This window comes from Myotis lucifugus, unplaced genomic scaffold (genome assembly GCF_000147115.1).
Source record: "Myotis lucifugus unplaced genomic scaffold, Myoluc2.0 scaffold_37, whole genome shotgun sequence".
NCBI lineage: Eukaryota > Metazoa > Chordata > Mammalia > Chiroptera > Vespertilionidae > Myotis > Myotis lucifugus.
In genome coordinates, this window is record NW_005871085.1 from 5,820,178 (window position 1) to 5,843,196 (window position 23,019).

At 37.8% G+C, this 23,019-nt stretch overlaps 1 protein-coding gene across 2 annotated transcripts in view; it reads right to left on the reverse strand.

Moving 5' to 3' along the window:
- Positions 1-23,019, reverse strand: part of FAF1 (Fas associated factor 1) — a 324,982-nt gene that overhangs the window by 234,260 nt on the left and 67,703 nt on the right. For both annotated transcript variants that reach the window (XM_023752761.1, XM_023752762.1), the window contains one exon: positions 9,169-9,260. In XM_023752761.1, the coding sequence (XP_023608529.1) occupies positions 9,169-9,260 (92 nt within the window). The remainder of the gene's footprint in view (positions 1-9,168; positions 9,261-23,019) is intronic.

Genomic DNA, 23,019 nt, shown 5'->3' on the forward strand with positions numbered 1-23,019 from the left:
TTATAGAGCTTAAACTTTAGTACCAGGGCGGTGAGCCTTTTTTTCTGCCAAGAGCCATTTGGATATTTATAACATCATTTGCAGGCCATACAAAATTATCAATTTAAAAATTAGCCTACTATATTTGCTCAAACATTTAATTAACTTACCCCTAATGCATTGGCAGGGCCAGACAAAATGATTTTGTGGCCCTTATATGGCCCACAGGCCAGACGTTCCCCACCCCTGCTTTAGTACAGTGGGGCCTTGACTTACGAGTTTAATTCGTTCCGAGTTTAATTCGTAACTCAAATTACTCGTATGTCAAATCTTAAAGTGAACGAGTGAAACACGTGATGCTGGGCTGATGCTGTGGCGTTCATTGTGACGTTCGCTGCGCCAACTAGCGGTGGGGTATCTGAAGCTGGCTCGTAACCCGAATTTTAGCTCGCAACTCAAAGCAAAAAATCGGCCGAGAGACAGCTCGTATCTTGGAAACTCATTAGTTGGGACACTCGTAAGTCAAGGCCCCACTGTAGGAATAAATAAAATAATAACTTATATAACTGAGTATTAGAAAGTGATCTTTTTTTTCTGTTAAACACAAAGTAGGGAAGGAGGGGTGAAGAATATGGGGATGGGGAGTTATGTAACTTTGAACTGAGTGATCAGAGTCATTCTCATTTGAGTAGAGACTTGAAGGTATTGAGGAAACCATGAGAATAGAGAGAAAATAATATTTCAGGCAAAGGCAACAGCTGGGCAAAATGCTTATTTAGTAAAGAAGAAGTAGTCCAATGTAACTGAAGCCAAATAAGCACTGGTAGGAGACAGGTCAGAGAAGTAACAGAGCTAGTAGGAACAGAAAATGTGTTGAGCCATTTAGGCTAATGTAAGGGCTTTGACTTTTACTCTGAATAAGATGGGAAGCTATTGGAGTGATATGATTGAAACAGGTTTAAAAAGGATCACTTTGCCGTAGCCGGTGTGCTCAGTGAAGAGAGCATCAGCCCACAGACTAAAGAGTTTCAGGTTAAATTCCATTCACATGTAATTTGCTTGCAGGCTCAATCCCTGGCCCTGGTAGAGGTGCGTGCGGGAGGCAAATAATCGATATGTCACATTGATGTTTCTCTCTGTGTCTTTACTCTCTCTAAAAATCAATGGAAAAATATTCTCGGGTAAGGATTAACAAAAAATAAAAAGGATCACTTTGTCAGCTATGTTGAAAAGTAAATGGGAAAGATATTGACAGAGGAGGGCAGAAGCACAAAGGAGGCTATCCTATATAATAAAACCCTAATATGCAAAGTGACCAAACGGTAGCTATGATGTGCACTGACCACCAGGGGGCAGACGCTCAACACAGGAGCTGCCCCCTGGTGGTCAGTGCACTCCTCCTACAGGGGGAGCGCTGCTCAGCCAGAAGCCGGGCTCACTGCTGGAGAGCACAGCGGCGGCAGTTCCCGAGGGGTCCCAGACTGTGAGAGGGCAAAGGCCAGGCTCAGGGACACCCCCCTTCCACCAAGTGCACGAATGTCATGTACTGGGCCTCTAGTACTAAGATAAGGCTGATGATGGCTTATGCCAGTGTGATGTAATAGAAATGATACAAGATAGTTGGATTCTGGATATATTTTGAAGATAGCACCAAAAGGGTTTCCTGACAAACTGGAGATGGGTTTGGAATCAATAATGAACTAAAAGATATTAGAATGAAATATTTTAAGAAAAAAGTTGTCATCAATTGAAATGGGGAAGACTGCATCAGAGGACTTCCCTTTAGAGCATGGAGGTTTGAAATGTGTATTAGACATTCAAGTGGAGAAGATAAGTAAGCAGCTGAATATATCAACCTGGAATTCAGGGAATAGGTCTGGAATGGAGATATAAATTAGAGATATCAAACTGACAGTACATATGGATGATACTTAAAAGCTATGACACTGGATAAGATCACCACTGAATTTAGTAGTGTGATCACTGGTGATAATGACAAGAGCACTAGTAGCTATCTGCTTAGACTGGGCTCAAGAGAAATGAGAAAAAAGGAATTAGAAACAACAAATATAGACAACTCTTTGGGGGCAGTTTTGTTATCAAGGGGACTAGAGAAATGAAATAATTTCTGAAAGGGGAGATGGGATCAAGAGAAATATGGAAGCAATAACATCATGTTTATAGGAAAATACTGATAATGCAGGAAAGACAGGGAAGAGTGAAGTCCTTGAATAGGCCAGAAGGGATATAGAATGTTATCCAAAGCAAATATGGAGGTTTGATCTTAAGAGATTGAACAGGCCATGTAGAGCAGCAATTTTCAAGTGGTGTACTGCAAGAATTTTTAAAACATGCAATACCTGACTTATTTAGTCAGGGGCACTGACATCTTAGATTACCAAATAAAAAAATGACAACAGCCCGGCTGGCATGGCTCAGTGGTTGAGCATCAGCCCATGAACCAGGAGATCATGGTTCGATTCCCGGTTATGACGGGCATGCTGGGGCTGTGGTCTCCTCTCCGCATCCCGCACGGAGGGGGAGACTTGAACCGTTCGAGCAAGCTAGGAGGCGCTTTCTGGATTAAAGAATAAAGAAAGACATAAAATAGATTAAAAGCTTGGGCTGGGTGTGGTGCCTGCCCTCTGGAGGGACAGGCACAGAGAGCCTGCCCTCTGGAGGGACTGAGCACGCAGAGAGAGAGAGCCAGCTCCGAAAGCTGATTTATTATATACTCAAATTAAAGGAAGTTACATCACATCTGGGTGGGCCTTTGACATCATGAGATCCATCCCCTTAACACTGGGCGGGAGAGTCAGACTGAGTGGCGTCCAGTCTTTGACTGGTCCCGCCTTCAGGGCGTGGCTTTTGCCCTCACACTGAATCCCAGCTGACTTAAATTAAGCCAAGTGTATTCTAAGGGCCCTTAACACATGGTCAGGGCATATGCCCAGATTGCGGGCTCAATTCCCAGTGTGAGGCATGCAGGAGGCAGCAGATCAATGATTCTCATCATTGCTATTTCTATTTCTCTCTCCCTCTTCCTTCCTCTCTGAAATCAATAAATACATATATATATAATATATACATATATATATATAATATATATTTTTAAATGACAACAGCCAACACAACAATAGCCATTCAGTGTGAATGTCCTATCTTGAACCATAAATATGTAGGTCATATAACACAGTTACATCTTATTGGTCATGTCTACATAATACGGTTGTTTGTGTCTGATTGGTTAATTCTTGGCACCAGAAATCCTTATATACAAGTATAGGCACCTGATTCTTTAATAAGTCACTTTGGAGCAAAAAAGGTAGGTAATTACTATTATTATTTATTTCTGTAAATCAAAATTATATCTTATTTTTGTTAGATCGGCCAAAAATATTTTTTATGTGTGTGCTGCAGAATTTTGGTAATTACTTTATATGTTCCATAAGACAAGAAAAGTTGAAAATCACTGATCTAGAGTACCAGGAAAAAAGGATAGAATGTATATAAGATGCAAGTAAGTAAACAAACACCAAGTTGGGAGCTTGTGAAAATTCTCTTGAGATTGCCTTTATTTTCTATTTCACAAAATAGAAAGTGAGAATGGGAGAGTGGGAATGGGAGAAAGGTGTTTTAAAGGTCTGGGGAGAGGATAAATATAAAATAGCCATTTAGGAGAATGTGGATAAATCATATACATGACAGCCTAGCAGCATTAAGGGGCAATCTGAAGATCATAGTCATAAATTTAAAGATACATCAATCAGCATGATGATTATCTCCAGTCACATTTATTTATGAGACACAGAACAGAAAAAGTTGGATTTGTCTAAGATAAGGATTTTTGTCAAGCAAGATCCTTGAAGCAAGAACCTACAAGCAAGTGATTATAAGACTAACGATGGGATTTAACCCACTGTAAAAAAGGAGGAGAGGGCATGAAAAATATAATGATCATGTAAAGATAGCACAAACAATGAATTGGAAGTATGAATGGGGTTGAAGGATTGTTGGTGTTAGGATACTAAAGGAAGTGAGCTAGGGACATAAGAGAGAGTGAGAAGAAAATGGAAGCTTGAAATTAAGATTTGAGAATTGTTGTAATTAAATGATAAGCCCATGGGAAGATATGGCTGATATAGGGTAAATAAAAAGATCTTCATAGAAAAGAAGTTCAAGGAACTAGGAAACCAAGGTGTTGGAAGAATCATTTACAAAGATATTTAAATTACTAAGAATTAGGACAGAGAGCAACTGTAAGCCAGAAATTAAAATTCATCAGAAAATGAGGGAGATGGCCTCAACAAGTAGGTAATATAATTTTTTGACATGAAATTCAAAGCTGAAAGTTTTTAAAGAGGAAATATTAATAAAGGTATGAAAGTGGAAATGAGAAAAATGAAGACATATAGTAGTTTCCCCTTATCCATGGGGGATAGGTTCCAAAACCCCCCAGTGGATGTCTAAAACTGCAGATTGAACCCTGAATGTACTGTTTTTTCCTATACATACATACATACATACATACTTATGAATTGTTTATTTCTGGAATTTTCTGTTAATATCTTTGAACCATGGCTCACCCTGGGCAATTGAAATTACAGAAAGCAAGACCACTAATAAGGAGGGACTATTATATATTTTACCAGTTACTCCAGTGGTATCATTTATGCTAAAGAAAAGCAATTAACACTGAGAAGGCTACAGAGAAACAGTGTCCTCAGGACCATAGACTTCAGTCAGAGAAAGATGGAGAAGGGAAAGTTTAGAAAAGAGGTTGACAATAAGGAATTTCGCTAATAATGAGTTAGTTCCACAGGTCATAGCACACAGGTCTTGGGCATTTAATAGGACAAAGAATAGAGAAAGACATGGGCTGTGCAGAGACTGGAGATCAGAGTGAGAGGTGACATGGGAATCTTAGACTCCTTGCAATAGTAACTGGCATAAACAGTGGGAAAAGGCATAATGAAACTGGTCCTGGTTGAATCAAAACAAATAATAATCTCAAGGCTGAACGTGTTGGAAAGCAAGATAGAGTTGATGTCTAGGAATTCCTCTTAACCTTGCAGATGGAAGTAGAGAAACCTGAGGAAAGCTGATCTTAGCCAGGCATAGAACATAAGAAACTCATTCTTGACCTCTCCACAAGTGGGCCCTTCTTACTAAGTGCACAGACTTACTCCAAAGGCATTGAGATTTACTCTTGACTCATAATAATCATGTGTTAAACAAAAAGAAATAATCTGATTATTTGCAATACACTCTGACAACTTCTATCCTTTTTCCCCCCAGTCTGGCTATAAGCTCTCAATTAACTTTACATCCCACCATGGATTGAAAAAAAAAACACTGTAGTAGCCTTAAGTTCTGATCTTTATGTCAAACACGTGTAAGTCCTTTTGAAACTGATCTGTTCTTGCTAATAGTTAACATGCAAACAACAAAAACACACATATAAACATAGGAAAGTTATTTTTACCTTAACCTTCATTATTTTATTTTGTGATTATTGATAAATGCTTAGATTTAACACTTGACCAAGTTATTATTATCCTCTTACCATGCCATCATCCAAAAATTTTCCACTAAATCTTACCCCTCAAACCACATATGGTATGATTAAGTAAATGGATACTCATCTTTAAGTTATTTATTCATTTATTCCATGAACATTTGCTTGATATTTATTATACCAGGCACTGGATATACAATATGAAAGAAAGAGACATGGCCCCTCTACTCATGGGGTTGTGATGAAGAATGCTGAGATAAGAGCCACATTTTATACAAAACTCTGTTAAATAAAGTAATATTTAGGCTGAAACTTGAAGTGTGAAAGAGAACCATCATGTGAAGAATTAAGGGTAAAGCATTCCAGGCAGCTGAATAGCATCTGACAGGTAAAGGTGTAAAGAGTTTAAACCTATTAGAAGAATTAAACATGAAAAGTGAAGGTAGGAAAGGCTAAAGATGAAGTTGTAGTGGTGAAGAGAAGGTAAATAACACCATGTCTTTTAAAAACAAATATATTTTTATTGATTTTAGAGAGAAGAGAAGGGGGAGGGAGAGAGAAATATCAGTGCGAGACAGAAACATCGATGGGTTGAATCCTGTTTGAACCCTGACCGGGGTGACCTTTCAGTTCACAGGATGAGTCACATCGGCTAGGGCAATCCTATCTAATAAAGAGGGAATGTGCTAACTGACCCTCATGCCGTCACAAAGATGGCAGCGCCCACAGCCAATAAGGATGGAATATGCTAATTGACTGCCACGCCCTCAAAGATGGCGACACCCACAGCCAGTAAAGAGGGAATATGCTAATTGACTGCCCTTAAAGATGGTGGCGCCCACAGCCAATAAGGAGGGAATATGCTAATTGACTGTCACGCCCTCGAAAGATAGCAGCGCCCAGTCCCCTCAGCCCGCTGGGGCAGCAGGCGTGTGGCAAGGCCGGACCCACCCCCAGGCGGGCCAGACCACTCCGCGGACCTGCCTCCAGAGTTCCCCAGGCCCCTCACTCCCTCCCCTCCCCCTCCCAGGGCCAGCCCGAGGCACAGGCAAGCCTCGGATGTTGGCTGCCCAGCTGCCCAGGGCTGCCCAAGGCTCAGGTAACCAGGGCTGGCCGAGACTTGCGCTGCCGGCAGTGGCAGCAGCAGAGGTGTGATGGGGCGTTGCCTTGCCCTGATCACTGGGTCGCCTCCAGCCCGAGGGCTCCCAGACTGTGAGAGGGGGCAGGCCAGGCTGAGGGACCACCCCTCCAGTGCATGAATTTTCATGCACCGGGCCATTAGTACAATATAATGCCTTTTAAACTAGGGTGAGTAGCTGAAATTTTATTCAAAGAGAAATAAAAAGCTATGTTATAACAGGAGTTATATAATTCGATTTATGTTTTTAAAAGACCATTCTGGCTACTGTGTGAAGAATACACAGGAAGAATCAAAGAAAGGAAGCTGGGAAGACGATGAAGCTACTACATTGATCTTGGCAAGAGATGGTAACGGCCTGGATGAGGAAGTGCAATAAAAATACTGGAAAGTGCCCATGATTAAGATATATTTTGGAGGTAGACTCTATAGGACTTACCAAAGGATTAGGTATTGTTTTAAATGGAAAAAGACTGATGCTCAAACTTTTTTTATTTAACAGTGGCTATATAGTGCTGCCATTTACTGGAGAAGACTGTTGAAGAAATGGCAGGGAAGGAAAATCAAGAGCACCATTTTAAACATGTTAAGTTAAAGATGTCAATAAAATATGTAATTAAAAGAGTGAATTACCAATTTGGATATGGAAATTCATAGAAGTATAACCTGGAAATAAAAATTTGGGAGCAATTAGAAAATTAATGTCATAGGAATAGCAGAAATCACCTAGAGAAAAGTGTACATAGACATAAGTAAATGAAAATTTTATTGGTAACAAAGACTATGTTCAAATATGAGGACATATAGTTTTAAGGACATTTGCAAAATGATTGCCTTTCTCTTCACAAACTACTAAAAATAATATACAAGACTGATCATATCCATGGGTTTCTTAGTAAATGAATGAATAAATGATATAGCTGTGCAAACTAATGCATCTGTCGTTTTATTTTTGCCTAATTGTTTCCACTTCTCAGTCAGCACTTTTTTTTAAAATATACGTTTCAATTAGAATAGTCATACAGCACCAGAGTTAAAGAATGGCCTCTGAGACAAATCTGGCCCACTGCTTGTTTTTGTATGGCCAGTGAGTTAAGAATGGTTTTTACATTTTTAAATGGCTGAAGAAAATTCAAAAAAAGAGTATTTCACGACATGTGAAGTTACATAAATTTCAAATTTCTGTGTCCATAAGTAAAGATTTATTAGAACACAGTCATGCTTACATTCAGCCTATGGCTGCCTTCATACTATGACAGCAGAACTAAGTAGTTGTAACAGAGACTGTATGGCCCACAAAGCCTAAAATATTTATGACCTGACAGTACAGAAAAAGTTTGCTGACCCCTAATATAGTATGTCACTAACTTTGTACCTAAATTTATAAATATATTGCCAACATGAAATTCCTGTAAATATCTTGAAATATTCAACATCTCCATATATTGAGTGAAATATATTTTTATAACCACAATGTCTATCAAAAGCCATTGACAAAGAAGAAATGAACCAAAAGTTGAAGATTCTAAGTTTGTGCCTGGATACTGAAATGTCAGCTCAGTAAATAGTTTGAAAAAATGGACAATTATTTCCACTTTAAACATCTAAAACTTCAGAGTTAACTCATTTCTTTCAATCCCTCTCCTCTCTCTGTCAGAAAAAAAAGTGTGTGAAATATTTTATACCTAAGGCTGCTACTGGATCTTTAAGAATAGCAACTACTACATTAAAATTGTAACACATTTTAAATATATATATTATTTTATTGACTTTTAGAGAGAGGGGAAGATAGAGGGAGAGAGAAACATTGATTATCGGCTGCTTCTGGCAGTCCCCTACCAGGAATCAAGCCTGCAATCTGGACATGTGCCCTGACTTGGAATCAAATCAGCAATCATTCAGTGCACGGGACAATGCCCAACCAACTGACCCACACCGGCTAGGCAATTGCAACACTTTTTAGAAATCTTTAAATATCATTCATTCCTTTCCCCTGCCACTATCCAAATAAACAACAAAAAAGAAATAATTCCATTTAAAATTTTCACAATTAAAATTTTTCCTATAGTCTTTGTTTTATAATCAATACTTGGCATACATATATATCACGTATGACTTCTTTCAGACCAATACATAATTGTTTAGTAAATTATTATTTCAGAGCACTTACTGACACCCTATGATATTTGAGGAAAAGGTAAAGATTCTCAAAAAAAGTATCAAACTGCTATAAAATAGTTAGAAATTTTAGCTTGAAAAAAATTGTTTGCTAATTTCTTAAACTAAATTATTACCAAATCTACTTATGTAACAATATTAATAAAAACCATTGTTTATACATTATTTAGTCAACTATATAACTGGCAATTTAAGAAACTCACACTGAATGGGGTCAGGTGGATACTTGAAATATAGGGGGACCACTTAATAAAGGATATGATAACCATAATGCTGTATATTTGAAACTATTACAGAATGATACTGAATGTGAACTATAATTTAAAAATAACAAATAAATAAATAAGAAACTCACACTGTCTTCCACATCTCCAGTCTTCCAGCCTTTTAACAACATTTTAGACACAGGTATCTGGAGTTCATTTTCTAGAATCTGTTTAATCTCTCCTGTATAAAGAAGAAGATACTGAATATTACTAACAAAATAATGCAATCAACACTTGTTCATATCCAGAGCTAGCATTCATCATGTTAGACATATCTGATGAGTGAACAACAAAAATTTCAATAATCCAAGCTTCAAATCTTGATCAAACAACACATAGCCCTTTGAAGAACTCAGGCTTCAATATCAGTTAAGAGAAAAGACTCCACAAGTAATCAATTAGGTAGTTAATTAATTGCATAGCTTTTTTAAAGATATCGATATCAGTGACTGGAAGTTTGAAGAGAAACAATCTATTTTAAACCAATCAATTGACAATACCTATTTGTGTTCAGCATATGGTAGGAGTAGCAGGTAGAGTATAAAACCCGAGTCATTATAGGAAAACTGGCTGGTGTAGCTCACTGGTTGAACATCGACCCATGAACTAAGAGGTCCCCAGTTCAATTCCCAGTCGTGGCACATGCCTGGATTGCGGGCTCCACCCCTAGTGTGAGGTGTGCAGAGGCAGCAGATCAATGTTTCCATTTCTCTATCCCCCGCCCCTCCTCTCTCTAAAATCAATAAAAACATATTTTAGAAAAAAAAAGTAGCTGAAAAAAATAAAGCCAATGATCTAGAACACAATTTAAATTGTGTTAGAGAGAAAAGCAACAAAATTTCAGAAAAGGAAACAAAAACAAAAACATGATGAGTCAAACAGAGAAAGCTTTGTGAGAGAGATGAGACTTAAACCCAGCTTGAAGGAAAACTGGGTTTAAACCAACCAAGCTTGAAGTATAACTGGATTGTGAAAGAGAGCCAAACCAAAGGCAAAGATACTCAGTTTTGTAAAGACAAAGACTGAAAGGTATAAAGGCAATAATAAAAATGATTCTAAAGAGAAACAGTGAGAAATCACAATTTTCCCTGTGCTCCATAAATTTTTATCAGGAATCAAGTCTACTTATAAATCAATCAGTTAATTTCTGGCACTAAAGTTTATTAAACAGATTATTGAATCAAAATGTACAAATATTTCATACATCTGCTTCTATTAAGTTGGTACTGGTCTATAATTTTAGATTAACAGATAATTCAATTCCAGTTATAAGTGATTGAATACTGAAAAAACTGTTGTGTATTTAAAGAAGAAAAATAATTCCATTCCATATATTAAAAGAGGATAAAGTAATAGAAGAGGGAGAAAAGCTTATGTTACATAAGCTCTATGGAAACACAGCTGCCTAAGTAAGGAATGCTACAAACAAACCCTCCATGGACTTAGTGACATTTTTGTACTTTCTTAAAGAAAATTCCCATATAGGCACTTTGGAATAGTTATTAAATATCATAAAAAGAATTCTGGTTCAATATTTTAGAAGCATAAATTTTTATGAAATTTGGCCTTCAAAAATGTCACTGCTGACAAAAGATTGTTCTGTTTACAGAAATGGTAGGAAGGTGAGCCATACTTTTTTATATCAAACACATATAAATATTGCCTTTTTGCATGTGGCTAAGGTTGTATTTCTAGAGCTATACTTGTCTAGAGCTGGGCTTATGCTCTTGCAAGTTTTCCCAGTGCTTTCCTCTTAGATACCTATCTTCACTTGACATCACCCATTTCGATTCTTGGAGACACTCTTATCATCCATAACCTATAAGAAGTTTATTAAAGGAAAACCAAAAAGAGATTTTCAGTAAAAGTCCCTGTTACACTTTGCAGACAGTTGGTGGAACAAAGACTACATACCATAAAACATATAGTATTTTGCACCACAAGTAGAGAGAAATAGAAAACAAAACCAGAATCATGATAGCAACCTGAGTTCCTCGTTTTAAAAATTATTCTCTATTGGTCTCAATTCCTTCTTCTGTACAGTGGGATGATAATTATTGATAACAATGATAACAATTCACTGGGTTGCTGTATTAAATGATGTAAGGCATGGAAAATATTTTATATTAGAATGTATCCAATATATACAAGGAACTCAAAAAATGTTCATTATTTTTAGTTTTATTAAAGTAATAACACAGTACTTGACCAGGTTTTTAATAAACAGTAGTAATTGTTTCAAAGATACCAAAATAATTTTGGGCAGGTAAATGCTAGAATGCAGCAAGTTTCAGAAAAAGTATTCATATCTGGATCTGCCTGGCTCCAAAGATCTTAACAAAAGATGGCATGGCCACTATGGTAGCCCCATACATTACTTTGTAAATTATGAAGATATGCTAATGTCATCAAGAACAGTCCATTGAATTGGCAAACTATTTATCTGGCATGGGATTAATATGCAAAATATATAAATAACTCATAACCACTCAACAACAAAAACACAAAATAATTTAATTTTAAAATGGGCAAAGGACCTACACAGACATTTTCCTACAAAAGATATACAAATGGCCAACAACTACACAAAAAGGTGTCAACATCACTAATCATTAGAGAAATGCAAATCAAAACCACAATGAGATATCCCCTCATGCTTGCTAAAATGGCTACCATAAATAAGACAAGAGATAAATAGAGGAGGACATGGGAAAAAGGGAACCTTTATGCACTGCTGGTGGAATTGTATATTGGTATATTAACTATGAAAAACACGATGGAGTTTTCTCAAAAGATTAAAAACAGAACTACCATATGGTCTAGCAATTCCACTTCCGGGAATATATCTGAAGAAAACAAAAACACTAGGTTGAAGTACCGCCACGTTCACAGCAGCATCAACTATAATACCCAAAACAACCCAAGAGTCCATCCATGGATGAATGGAAGTTGTGGTGCTCTTCATTTATTTGTGTTCATCTAATTTTCCAGCTGGTATCAATTTCTTCCAACCTGAGAAACTTCCTTTAACATTTCTTACAGCTTCTAATTATGCTAAAAAAAATTTAATTAATCTTCATTTCTGAAAGACATTTTTGTTAGATACAGCATTCCAGGTTGACATTTTATTCCTTCAGTATTTAAAAATATCACCTAATTGTCTCCTGGCTTCCATTGCTTCAGAAAAGAAGGCAGTAGTCATTATTTTTAAATGTCTCTTTCCCTATATGGGATGTATTTTTGTTTCCTCACCTGGTACTCCTTTAAAATTTTTTTCTACTACTGATTTTCATAATTTTATTATGAAGTGGTTTCCTTTGAGTTACTCCTGCTTGTTGTTACTAATAAGCGTCTTAGATCTGTGAGTTTTCATTAAATTTGGATAATTTTGTGCTATTATTTCTTTTAAATTTCCCCCTTCAAAAAGCCCCTCTGTTTCCAGGACTCTAATCACACATACATTAGACCACTTTATATTTCCCCACAAGTCACTCAGGCTCTGTTCTTCTCACCCTCCCCTACATTTCTGCTACATGTACTTTACTCTGCATTGTTTTTAGTGCTATGTCTTAAAATTTACTGATCTTTTCTTCAACAACATATAATTTGTTAAATCTATTGGGCAATTTTTTTAAAAATATATTTCTTTATTGATTTCAGAGAGGAAAGAAGAGAGAGAGATAGAAACATCAATGATAAGAGAGAATCATTGAATGGCTGCCTCTTGAGCGCCCCGTACTGGGGATCGAGCCTGCAACCTGGGCATGTGCCCTTGGCTGGAATCGAACCTGGGACCCTTCAGTCCACAAGTCGACGCTCTATCCACTGAGCCAAACCGGCTAGTGCTATTGGTCAAATTTTTTATTGTAGATCTTATATTTTAGCTCTAGTATTTTCATTTGGCTATTTTTTAATATTTTTCATTTCTTTCCTCATTAATTTCCTGATTTCTTTAAATGTATAAGCATATTTAGAAAAGCTGGCTTTTTAAATCTTCCTCCACTAATTTCATTATTTTTGCCATTTATAGATGTAATTTTAATTCCTAATTTTCTTCAGTTTATGAGGCACATGATGTTATTTCTCATGTCTACCAGTTTTTGTCTGAATTCCAGACTTTATGAAAAGTACATTAATGAGCGTTTGCATTTAGTGGTTTGCCTTTAAATGGCCCTTAAGTGTCATGCCTATCAGGTCTTTTGAGACTTCTTTACAACATTTTGGGGGTGGGGGGTGGAATTAGAGCAGTGATTCTCAAAAGTATAGTTTACAAATTCCTGGGATTCCTTGAAACTGTACAAAAGTAATGCTAAGTAAAACTGTTGGTACTTTACCAATCAAAGTATCAGTGCTAAGCTGAACTAGTAAATTGTATTTTATTGTTCATTACCAAATACTTGCTTTAAAAAAACAAACAAACATGCAGTAAAAAAAATTATTAATCAAATCTTGATGCTTTTAATATTATATGTGATAAAATGGGAAACACTCATAAAGAATTTCTGCTTCATACTAAAGTACAATGGCAGTTTGAGAAAAAGCATTTGTTTGCATTGTGAAATGAACTGGTTTTTTTCACAGACCACCATTTTTACTTGGAACAAAGGACTGCACACTGTATTATTTAGATTTGGTATTTTCTCAAAAATAAACAGAGTAAGCCTGTTAATCCAAGGAAAACAACTGACATTTTTTTCAATAACAGAATTTGAGTCTTCAAACTAAAATCCAAATTTTTACAAAATGTGCATATGCCACTGTGAGCCTGATAGCTTCTCAAAACTTGAAATATTTTTCTGGTAGATTAGTGATATTAACAAATGTGACTTATTGATATTATAAAATGTGTCAACATTTGGTAGACCTTTATGACAAAGTGAACCAATATTTTCCAAATGACCATTTTATGATATTACAAAATCATGCACTTAAAGTAAAGGTATTCCACTGAATTTTAAAGTAACAGAATGCTATATTTTCATTGAAGTGGTTCCAGATGATACATTACAACTAACCTTTAACAAATTACCACTTGCTAAGTTTTGGTACAGCATCAAATAAGAATATCAAATAAGACTATAAGACTATTATCTAAAAGAGCTATTCAAATACTCCTCCCTTCTCCAATTATATACCAGTTTTCTTAAAATATTTCAACAGAAGTAACACATTGCAATAGAAGGAATGGAGAAGCAGATAACAATCCAGCAATCTTCTACAAAGCATTTGAAGAGTTTGCAAAAATGTAAAGCAATGTCCTTTTGCTCAGTACTGTTTTGTTTTTTGTTTTTGAAAACTAATTATCTTTCACTAAGAATCTTATTCAACAAAAAGGACAACCTAGATGAAGTGGACATATTCTTAGAAAAATACAAGCTCCCAAAACCCAACCAAGAAGATTCAAAAAACCTGAATAGGTCGATAACCACCGAAGATATTGAAACAGCAATAAAAAATCTTCCAGCAAACAAAAGCCCTGGTCCGGATGGCTTTACAGGAGAGTTCTACCAAACATTCAAAGAAGAACTAAAACCTATCCTACTCAGACTATTCCAAAAAATTCAAGAGGAAGGCACACTTCCAAGCTCTTTCTATGAAGCCAGCATTACCCTAATCCCAAAACCAGATAAAGATACCACAAAAAAAGAGAACTACAGGCCAATATCCTTGATGAACATAGCTGCAAAAAACCTCAACAAAATTCTAGCAAATCGGATTCAGCAATACATTAGAAAGATCATACACCATGACCAAGTGGGATTTATTCCAGGAATGCAAGGATGGTTCAATATTCACAAATCAATAAATGTGATACATCACTTAAACAAACTGAAAGACAAAAATCACATAATCGTATCAATTGATTCAGAAAAAGCATTTGACAAAATCCAACACCCTTTCTTGATAAAAACTCTCAGCAAAGTGGGAATAGAGGGATCATACCTCAACATAATAAAAGCCCTATATGACAAACCTACAGCCAATATCATACTCAATGGGCAAAAACTAAAACCATTTCCCCTAAGAACTGGAACAAGACAAGGATGCCCACTTTCACTACTCCTGTTTGACATAGTACTAGAAGTACTAGCCATAGCGATCAGACAAGAAGAAGAAATAAAAGGCATCCAAATTGGAAAAGAGGAGGTAAAACTACCCTTATTTGCAGATGATATGATACTATACATAGAAAACCCCAAAGACTCCATAAAAAAAAACTACTAGACCTAATAAATGAATTTGACAATGTAGCAGGATACAAAATTAATGCCCAGAAATCTATAGCTTTTTTATACACCAATAATGAACTCACAGAAAGAGAAATGAAAAAAACAATCCCATTTACCATTGCACCAAAAAAACTAAGATACCTAGGAATAAACTTAACCAAGGACATAAAAGACCTGTACTCGGAAAACTACAGGACATTGAAAAAAGAGATAGAGGAAGACATAAACAAATGGAAGAACATCCCATGTTCATGGATTGGTAGAATCAACATCATTAAAATGTCCATACTACCTAAAGCAATCTATAGATTCAATGCAATACCTATTAAAATACCAATGGCATATTTCAAAGATCTACAACAAACTCTCCAAAAATTCATCTGGAATAAAAAAAATAACCCCAAATAGCCACAGCTGTCCTGTGAAAGAAGAACAAAGTTGGAGGGATCACGATACCAGAGATAAAACTATATTACCAAGCCATGGTTCTCAAAACTGCCTGGTACTGGCACAAGAACAGACATAAGACCAAAGAACAGAATAGAAGATGCAGAAATTGACCCAAGCCATTATACTCAATTAATATTTGACAAAGGAGGCAAGAGCATACAATGGAGTCAAAACAGTCTCTTTAATAAATGGTGCTAGGAAATTTGGTCAGATACATGCAAAAAAAATGAAACTAGATCACCAACTTACACCATACACAAAAACAAACTCAAAATGGCTAAAGGACTTGAATGTAAGACAGGAAACCATAAAAACCCTACAAGACTCCACAGGCATCAAAATTGCAGACATATGTCGTAGCAATATCTTTACAGACACAGATCCTAGGGCAAGAGAGACTATGGAGAAAATAAACAAATGGGACTACATCAAAATAAAAAGCTTCTGCACAGCAGAAGAAACCATCAACAAAACAACAAGAAAACCCACTGCATGGGAAAACATATTTGCCAATGTTATCTCCGATAAGAGTTTAATCTCCAATATTTACAAGAAATTCATACAACTTAACAAAAGGAAGATAAACAACCCAACCAAAAAATGGGCAAAGGACCTAAATAGACACTTTTCGAAAGAAGACACTCAGAAAACCAAGAGACATATGAAAACATGCTCAAAGTCACTAATCATCTGAGAGATGCAAATCAAAACAACAATGAGGTACCACCTCACACCTGTCAGAATGGCTACCATCAACAAAATGACAAGTGCTGGAGAGGATGCAGAGAAAAAGGAATCCTCCTTCACTGCTGGTGGGAATGCAGACTGGTGCAGCCATTGTGGAAAACAGTATGGTGTTTCCTCAAAAATTTAAAAATGAAACTGCCATTTGACCCAGTAATACCACTTCTTGGAATATATCCCAAGAAAACAGAAACACCAATCAGAGAGGATATATGCACTCCTATATTCATAGCAGCACAATTTACAATAGCTAAGATTTGGAAACAGTCTAAATGCTCATCAGCAGATGAGTGGATTAGAAAACTATGGTACCTCTATACAATGGAATACTACGCTGCTATAAAAAAGAAGGAATTCTTACCATTTGCAGCAGCATGGATGGAACTAGAGAGCATTATGCTAAGTGAAATAAGCCAGGCAGTGAAAGAAAAATACCACATGATCTCACTCATTTATGGATAATAAAGAACACTATAACCTAATGAACACAAAAAAAATAGATACGGAGGCAGAGAAGCATCGAACAGACTGTCAAATTACAGCGGGAAGGCTGGGGAGTGTTGGGGGGGGGGTGGTAAGAGATCAATCTAAGGACTTATATGCATGCAAATAAGCATAACCAAAGGACACAAGACACTGGGGGGTGGGGGGGAGGGGTAAGGGGCATGTGCCAGGGGTAGGGGAGGCTGGGGGAAGGTCAATGGGGAAAAAAAGGAGACATATATACTACTATTTGTAATACTTTAAACAAGAAAATAAAATTTAAAAAAAATAAAAAATAAAAAGATGTAGCTCATAAAAGCATTTTAGACCATTATTAGGCACATTAACTGTATTTTGCTTACCTTTACATTGGAAATTACATTATTTTTACATTCACACAGTTTTATATTCACATGATTCCTAAATTATTACATATAACCATTTATTTTATAGATTAACATGGATATTTCAAGTGTTATTGAGTATAATACATGTCTTTGCTTTTTTTGTTTTTAACAGCAACCTTTCTCAAGAACTTTCCAGTTTTTAGAGAAGAGAAAGCTAAAAAGAAAGGAAGAAAGAAAGAATAAAGCCTACCTCAAATCTTATAAAGCAATTACTCTAAACAGATTTTGGCCTGCCCAACAGAGAAATAAGTGGCAAAAGGTCATTCTGTTTAGTCTGCTATACTCCAATAAATTGAAAACAGATTTATCTATACTTTATCTGTCATTTAAGTGACTGAGAAAAATAATTTTTTATAATTTTATTTTCTGTCAGATTTAACAGTTTTAATAAAAACACTGTCTATAGAATTTATTACCTTCTTTTAAAATCATTTTGAAGAAATTTATGATTTAAATTTATAGTAATAAACCTTTATCACTTGTAGAAAACTGAAGATGGGGGGTTGTAAAAGATTCTATACCGGAGGTATACTAATACTTTCCAAGCAGAACACATCACACTGTTGCAATGTTATGATCACTAGGATGATAGTGTCATGTCAGTTCCATCACTATATGACGCCTACTTGAAGCCAAATTATAGGCTCTCTCTGGGCCTCAAATTCCACATTAACTTTTTTTTTAACTAAGAATACATTTCATATCAATGCAACCTATCACCATTTTTTTTAATTTAAAAAACAAGGTGACACTAAAAAGTTAAAACTGCCCCCAAAAGAAAATGAGATAGCCTACCTCAGTAGACACAATAAGGAAATCAAACGTGCCACTTATAAGAAACAAATGTACAGCCGAAACCGGTTTGGCTCAGTGGATAGAGCGTCGGCCTGCGGACTGAAAGGTCCCGGGTTCGGTTCCGGTCAAGGGCATGTACCTGGGTTGCAGGCACATCCCCAGTGGGAGATGTGCAGGAGGCAGCTGATCGATGTTTCTCTCTCATCGATGTTTCTAACTCTCTATATCTCTCCCTTCCTCTCTGTAAAAAAATCAATAAAATATATTTTTTTTAAAAAAGAAACAAATGTACAAAAAATTGTCACATGGATTTTTCTCAAGCATAATTCTCAAAAACAAATTTCCTCCCCTTTAATTCCATTAACATTTTTGTCATGTCAGAAATCTTTTACTGCCTGTATCCATTTCCTCATTTTAAGAATTATAAGCCAGTAGCCCCTACAAATACTTGTTTCAACTGTAAAAGCTATTCTTTTGATTAAAAAAGAGCAGATTAAGATTTTGTATTAGAGGATGCATATTAGATGTTTCAGGTTTAGAAAGGACCCATCTCAGAAGCTATTGAAAACTCGTTTGGGATATGGTTAACTCAAGAACAAGTAGTGATTTAACGGCAAAGTCTACAAGGCAAAGCTCCAGTGCTTTTCCCTCTGTAACATTCTAATTTCATAGATTCAAAGATGCAGCCCTTGCATATCTTGCTGTTCAGATACACAAATTTAATCAAAAATATCAATAAGATAACACCTATAATTATTAAAGTCGTAAATACAGTCATGCTCCACATAACGACATGGCAGTCAACAATGAACCACAAATACTATGATGGATGGATATATATATATATATCCCATATGATAAAAGAGAAACATGCAAATTAACCGTCCCTCTGCTGTGCTCAAGCCACACCCACCAGCCACGCCCACCAGCCAATCAGGAGCAACTACGCAAATTAACCCAACTAAGATGGCGGCAGCCACGGAGCTGGAGTGAGCAGGAGGCTTGGGTTGCCCCCGGCCATGGAGGAAGCCAAGCTTCCCGCCTGCCCTGGCCAGCCCTGGGCTACGCTCAAGGCTACAAAGTTTCAATTATAGAAGATAAATAAATCCCAGATACCTGCTTCCAGCTGGCCCTGGCCTCCGCTCAAGGCTACAAAGTTTCAATTATAGAAGATAAATAAATCCCAGGAAAATAAAAGAAACAAAAAAAGGAGAAGGAGAGGCTGGGAGCTTGGGTCGCCAGGGGGCGTGGCCAGCCTGAAAACGGCCATCAGCCCCTCACCCAGGCTGGCCAGGCACCCCAGCGGGACTCCCCCACCCTGAAGGGGCTGTGGGCAGCCTGAAAACGGCCCTCAGCCCCTCACCCAGGCTGGCCACAACCCCATGGGGTGAGGGTCCCCGCTGGGGGGCTTGGCCAGCCTGCAAACAGCCATCAGCCCCTCACCCAGGCTGACCAGGCACCCCAGTGGGGACCTCCACCCTGAAGGGAGTGTGGCCAGCCTGCAAACGGCCCTCAGCCCCTCACCCAGGCTCTCTATCAGGTTGGACTAATGAAATTCAAGTTATAAAAAAAACTAGCCGGTAAGCAAGTCTCAGCAAGAAAACACTGCAAACTAAAAGAGAGGAAAGGGAGAACATACATTTTAACTCTAAAACAGTGGTTGCCAACCTTTCGGACCTCATGGACCACCAGTGGTCCACGGACTACCGGTTGGCGACTGCTGCTCCAAATGTTTCCTTAAACCAGCAGTTGCCAACCTTTCGGACCTCACAGACCACCAGTTGGTAACCACTGCTCCAAAGATTTTAGTATTAGACCAGTGCTCATCTCATTATTCAGTAAGTGTATTCATCAAATATTTAATTAATATCTACTACTGCCAAGCAACAAGCACAACATAAAGATAAGAAGAAATGATGTCCATCTTTAAGGAAATTACAGTCTCAGAGAAAGACAGACTTGTTAAGAAACCATGAAACTACTGCTACACAAAGATATATAAAGTATAGAAAGATAGCATAGGGCAAGAAGTAACTCCAATCACCATCTCACTCTGAGACTCAGAAACATGAAAAAGTAGTTTCAAAAACTAATTTAGGTTACACTAATAGAAAACCAAAAGGCTAGACCAACTGTGTTCTCTCAACCCATAGTGGGCACTAATGTGTCACATTGTACTAATATATGCAGCTCCAGCATCCTAAAATGAATCATGGTTCTAACATGAAAAAGTAGCTAAAAGTGATGCTCAGAAAAAAAATAAGTGTATCAACAACTAGCATCTATAGTATGCATTTTTTGCCAGTTTTATTAAAATGTAATTGGTATACAGGGTGAGCAAAAGTAGGTTTACAGTTGTAATACAAATCCTATACAGTAGATCCTCAGGTTACGTCTGAGATCCGTTCCTATGATATGATGTAATGCGATTTTCGCTGTAAGTCAGAACCTACCAACATAAGCACCAATATCACTCACACAGAGCAAATACACGGCAATAATAAAGTGAAACAGTAAAAAAAATTTAAAAGGTAACAATTCCTGACCTTTATTTCTGGTAAATAAATAATAAAAAACATAAAGCACATATGTACATACGTCGAAATGACAGAATTTTTTTTTTTATAAATAAATGGGAGATGGTGACATAACCACAAAATGACGTTCGTCGAGTCCGACGTAACCCGAGGACTACCTGTGTAATAAAAGCCCAGTGACTAAAATGGCAGGACAAGCAGAATGACAAGAGACCATAATGACTGTGGCCCCTTGCCCCAGCCGGCCCCGCCCCCCAGCGGGGACCCCCCCTCCACCAGGATCGGGGGTGTGTCTGGCCTGCAAACCCCCATGGTCCCTCACCCCAGTCAGCCCACTCCCAGCAGGGACCCCCACACCAATTGGGGGTGTGGCCGGCCTGCAAACCGCCCATAGCCCCTCACCCCAGCCAGTCCCACCCCCCATCAGGGACCCCCACCCCAATCCAGGGCCCCCATCAGGGCAGACCGGCCAGCCCCCACCCATGCACCAGGCCTCTATCCTATATAATAAAAGGATAATATGCAAATTGACCCTAATGGAGGAATAACCAGAACGACTGCTCGACCAGTCCTATGAGGCGCACTGACCACCTCTTGGTCCCTTTCCCCAGCCAGCAGGCTCCGATGCCAATGACAAATGAGATGAAGGGTTGGGTGGTGGGGAAACAGGTGGTGCAAAGCCAAGGAACCTGCCCTGCCAGTCACCCCACACACAGAGGGCAACCCACGGTGGGGCAGGGTTGGCGAGTGGGTGGGAATGGCCAACCTCTTGGTCCCTTCCCCCAGCCATCATGCTCCGATCACCCAATGGCAAATGGGGAACCGGGGGTGGGTGGCGGTGGTGGGCGGGGCCAGCTAGGGCAGCCGGGGAAGATGGCCCTGATCACAGGGCAGGCCTAGGGACCGTACCCACACAAGAATTTTGTGCACCGGCCTCTAGTAAATAATATGATTAACTAATATCAACAAGCATAAACTCTGTTTCATGTACTCACATCTGTAAATCTACTTTTGCCCCATCCTGTATAATATTGTATTAGTACAGCATAATGATTTGGTATATGTATATTCTGTGAAATAATTACCATAAGTTTAGTTATCATTAATCACCTCACAGTTATAATTTTTTCTTGTGATGAGAAGATCTACTCTTTTAGCAAATTCCAAATGTACCATACACTGTTGAAAACTACAGTCACCATGACAGTGATGGCGAACCTATGACACGCGTGTCAGAGGTGACACGCGAACTCATTTTTTTGGTTGATTTTTCTTTGTTAAATGGCATTTAAATATATAAAATAAATATCAAAAATATAAGTCTTTGTTTTACTATGGTTGCTAATATCAAAAATTTCTATATGTGACACGGCACCAGAGTTAAGTTAGGGTTTTTCAAAATGCTGACACGCCGAACTCAAAAGGTTCGCCATCACTGCTATAGAGTATATCCCCATACAGTATGCATTTTAATTTCAACATAACTGTGAAATAGTTAAATGAACTACTAAAGATATTTACCCTGGAGAAATGGGAAATAATATCTGAAGAATTGTCAAAAGGAAAATATAGTTACCTTGTGTAGTCTGTCTCTAAAAACAGAGTGAGGTAAAAAGAAAAATGGAGCTTACTGATGGCAACACAAAATAAGAAAAAACTAACACATGCAATTATACAATTTTTTTTGCATGTGGTTGGTGTATAAAATGTATCTATCTATAAAATTACAAGAGGCCCAGTGCATGAAACTCATGCATGGATAGGCTCCCTAGGCCTGGCTGGCGATCAGGGCCAATCGGGGCCTTCTGGCTCCCTTCCCCGGCTTCTGGCGACCAGCCGGGACCTTCCTTCGTTCCGCACCGCCCCCGGTGGTCATCACGTGACATAATGAGCGATCGATCTCCAGGTCTCCTGGTGGAACTCCTGAGGGGACACTTTGCAAATTAGAGAGATAGAGAGATAGATAGATAGATAGATAGATAGATAGATAGATAGCTAGCTAGCTAGCTAGCTAGCTAGATGGATGATAATCAGTCAAAGTTTTGGCTCCATTGTATGCGCTTGCCTCCTTTGTCAAATATTAATTGAGCATAATGGCTTGGGTCAATTTTCTGGGGTCTCTGTTCTGTTCCATTGGTCTATATGTCTGTTCTTGTGCCAGGACCAGGCAGTTTTGAGAACCGTGGCTTTGTAATATAGCTTGATATCTGGTATTGTGATCCCTCCTTTGTTCTTCTTTCTCAGATTGCTGTGGCTATTCGAAGTGTTGTGTTTTTTATCCATATAAATTTTTC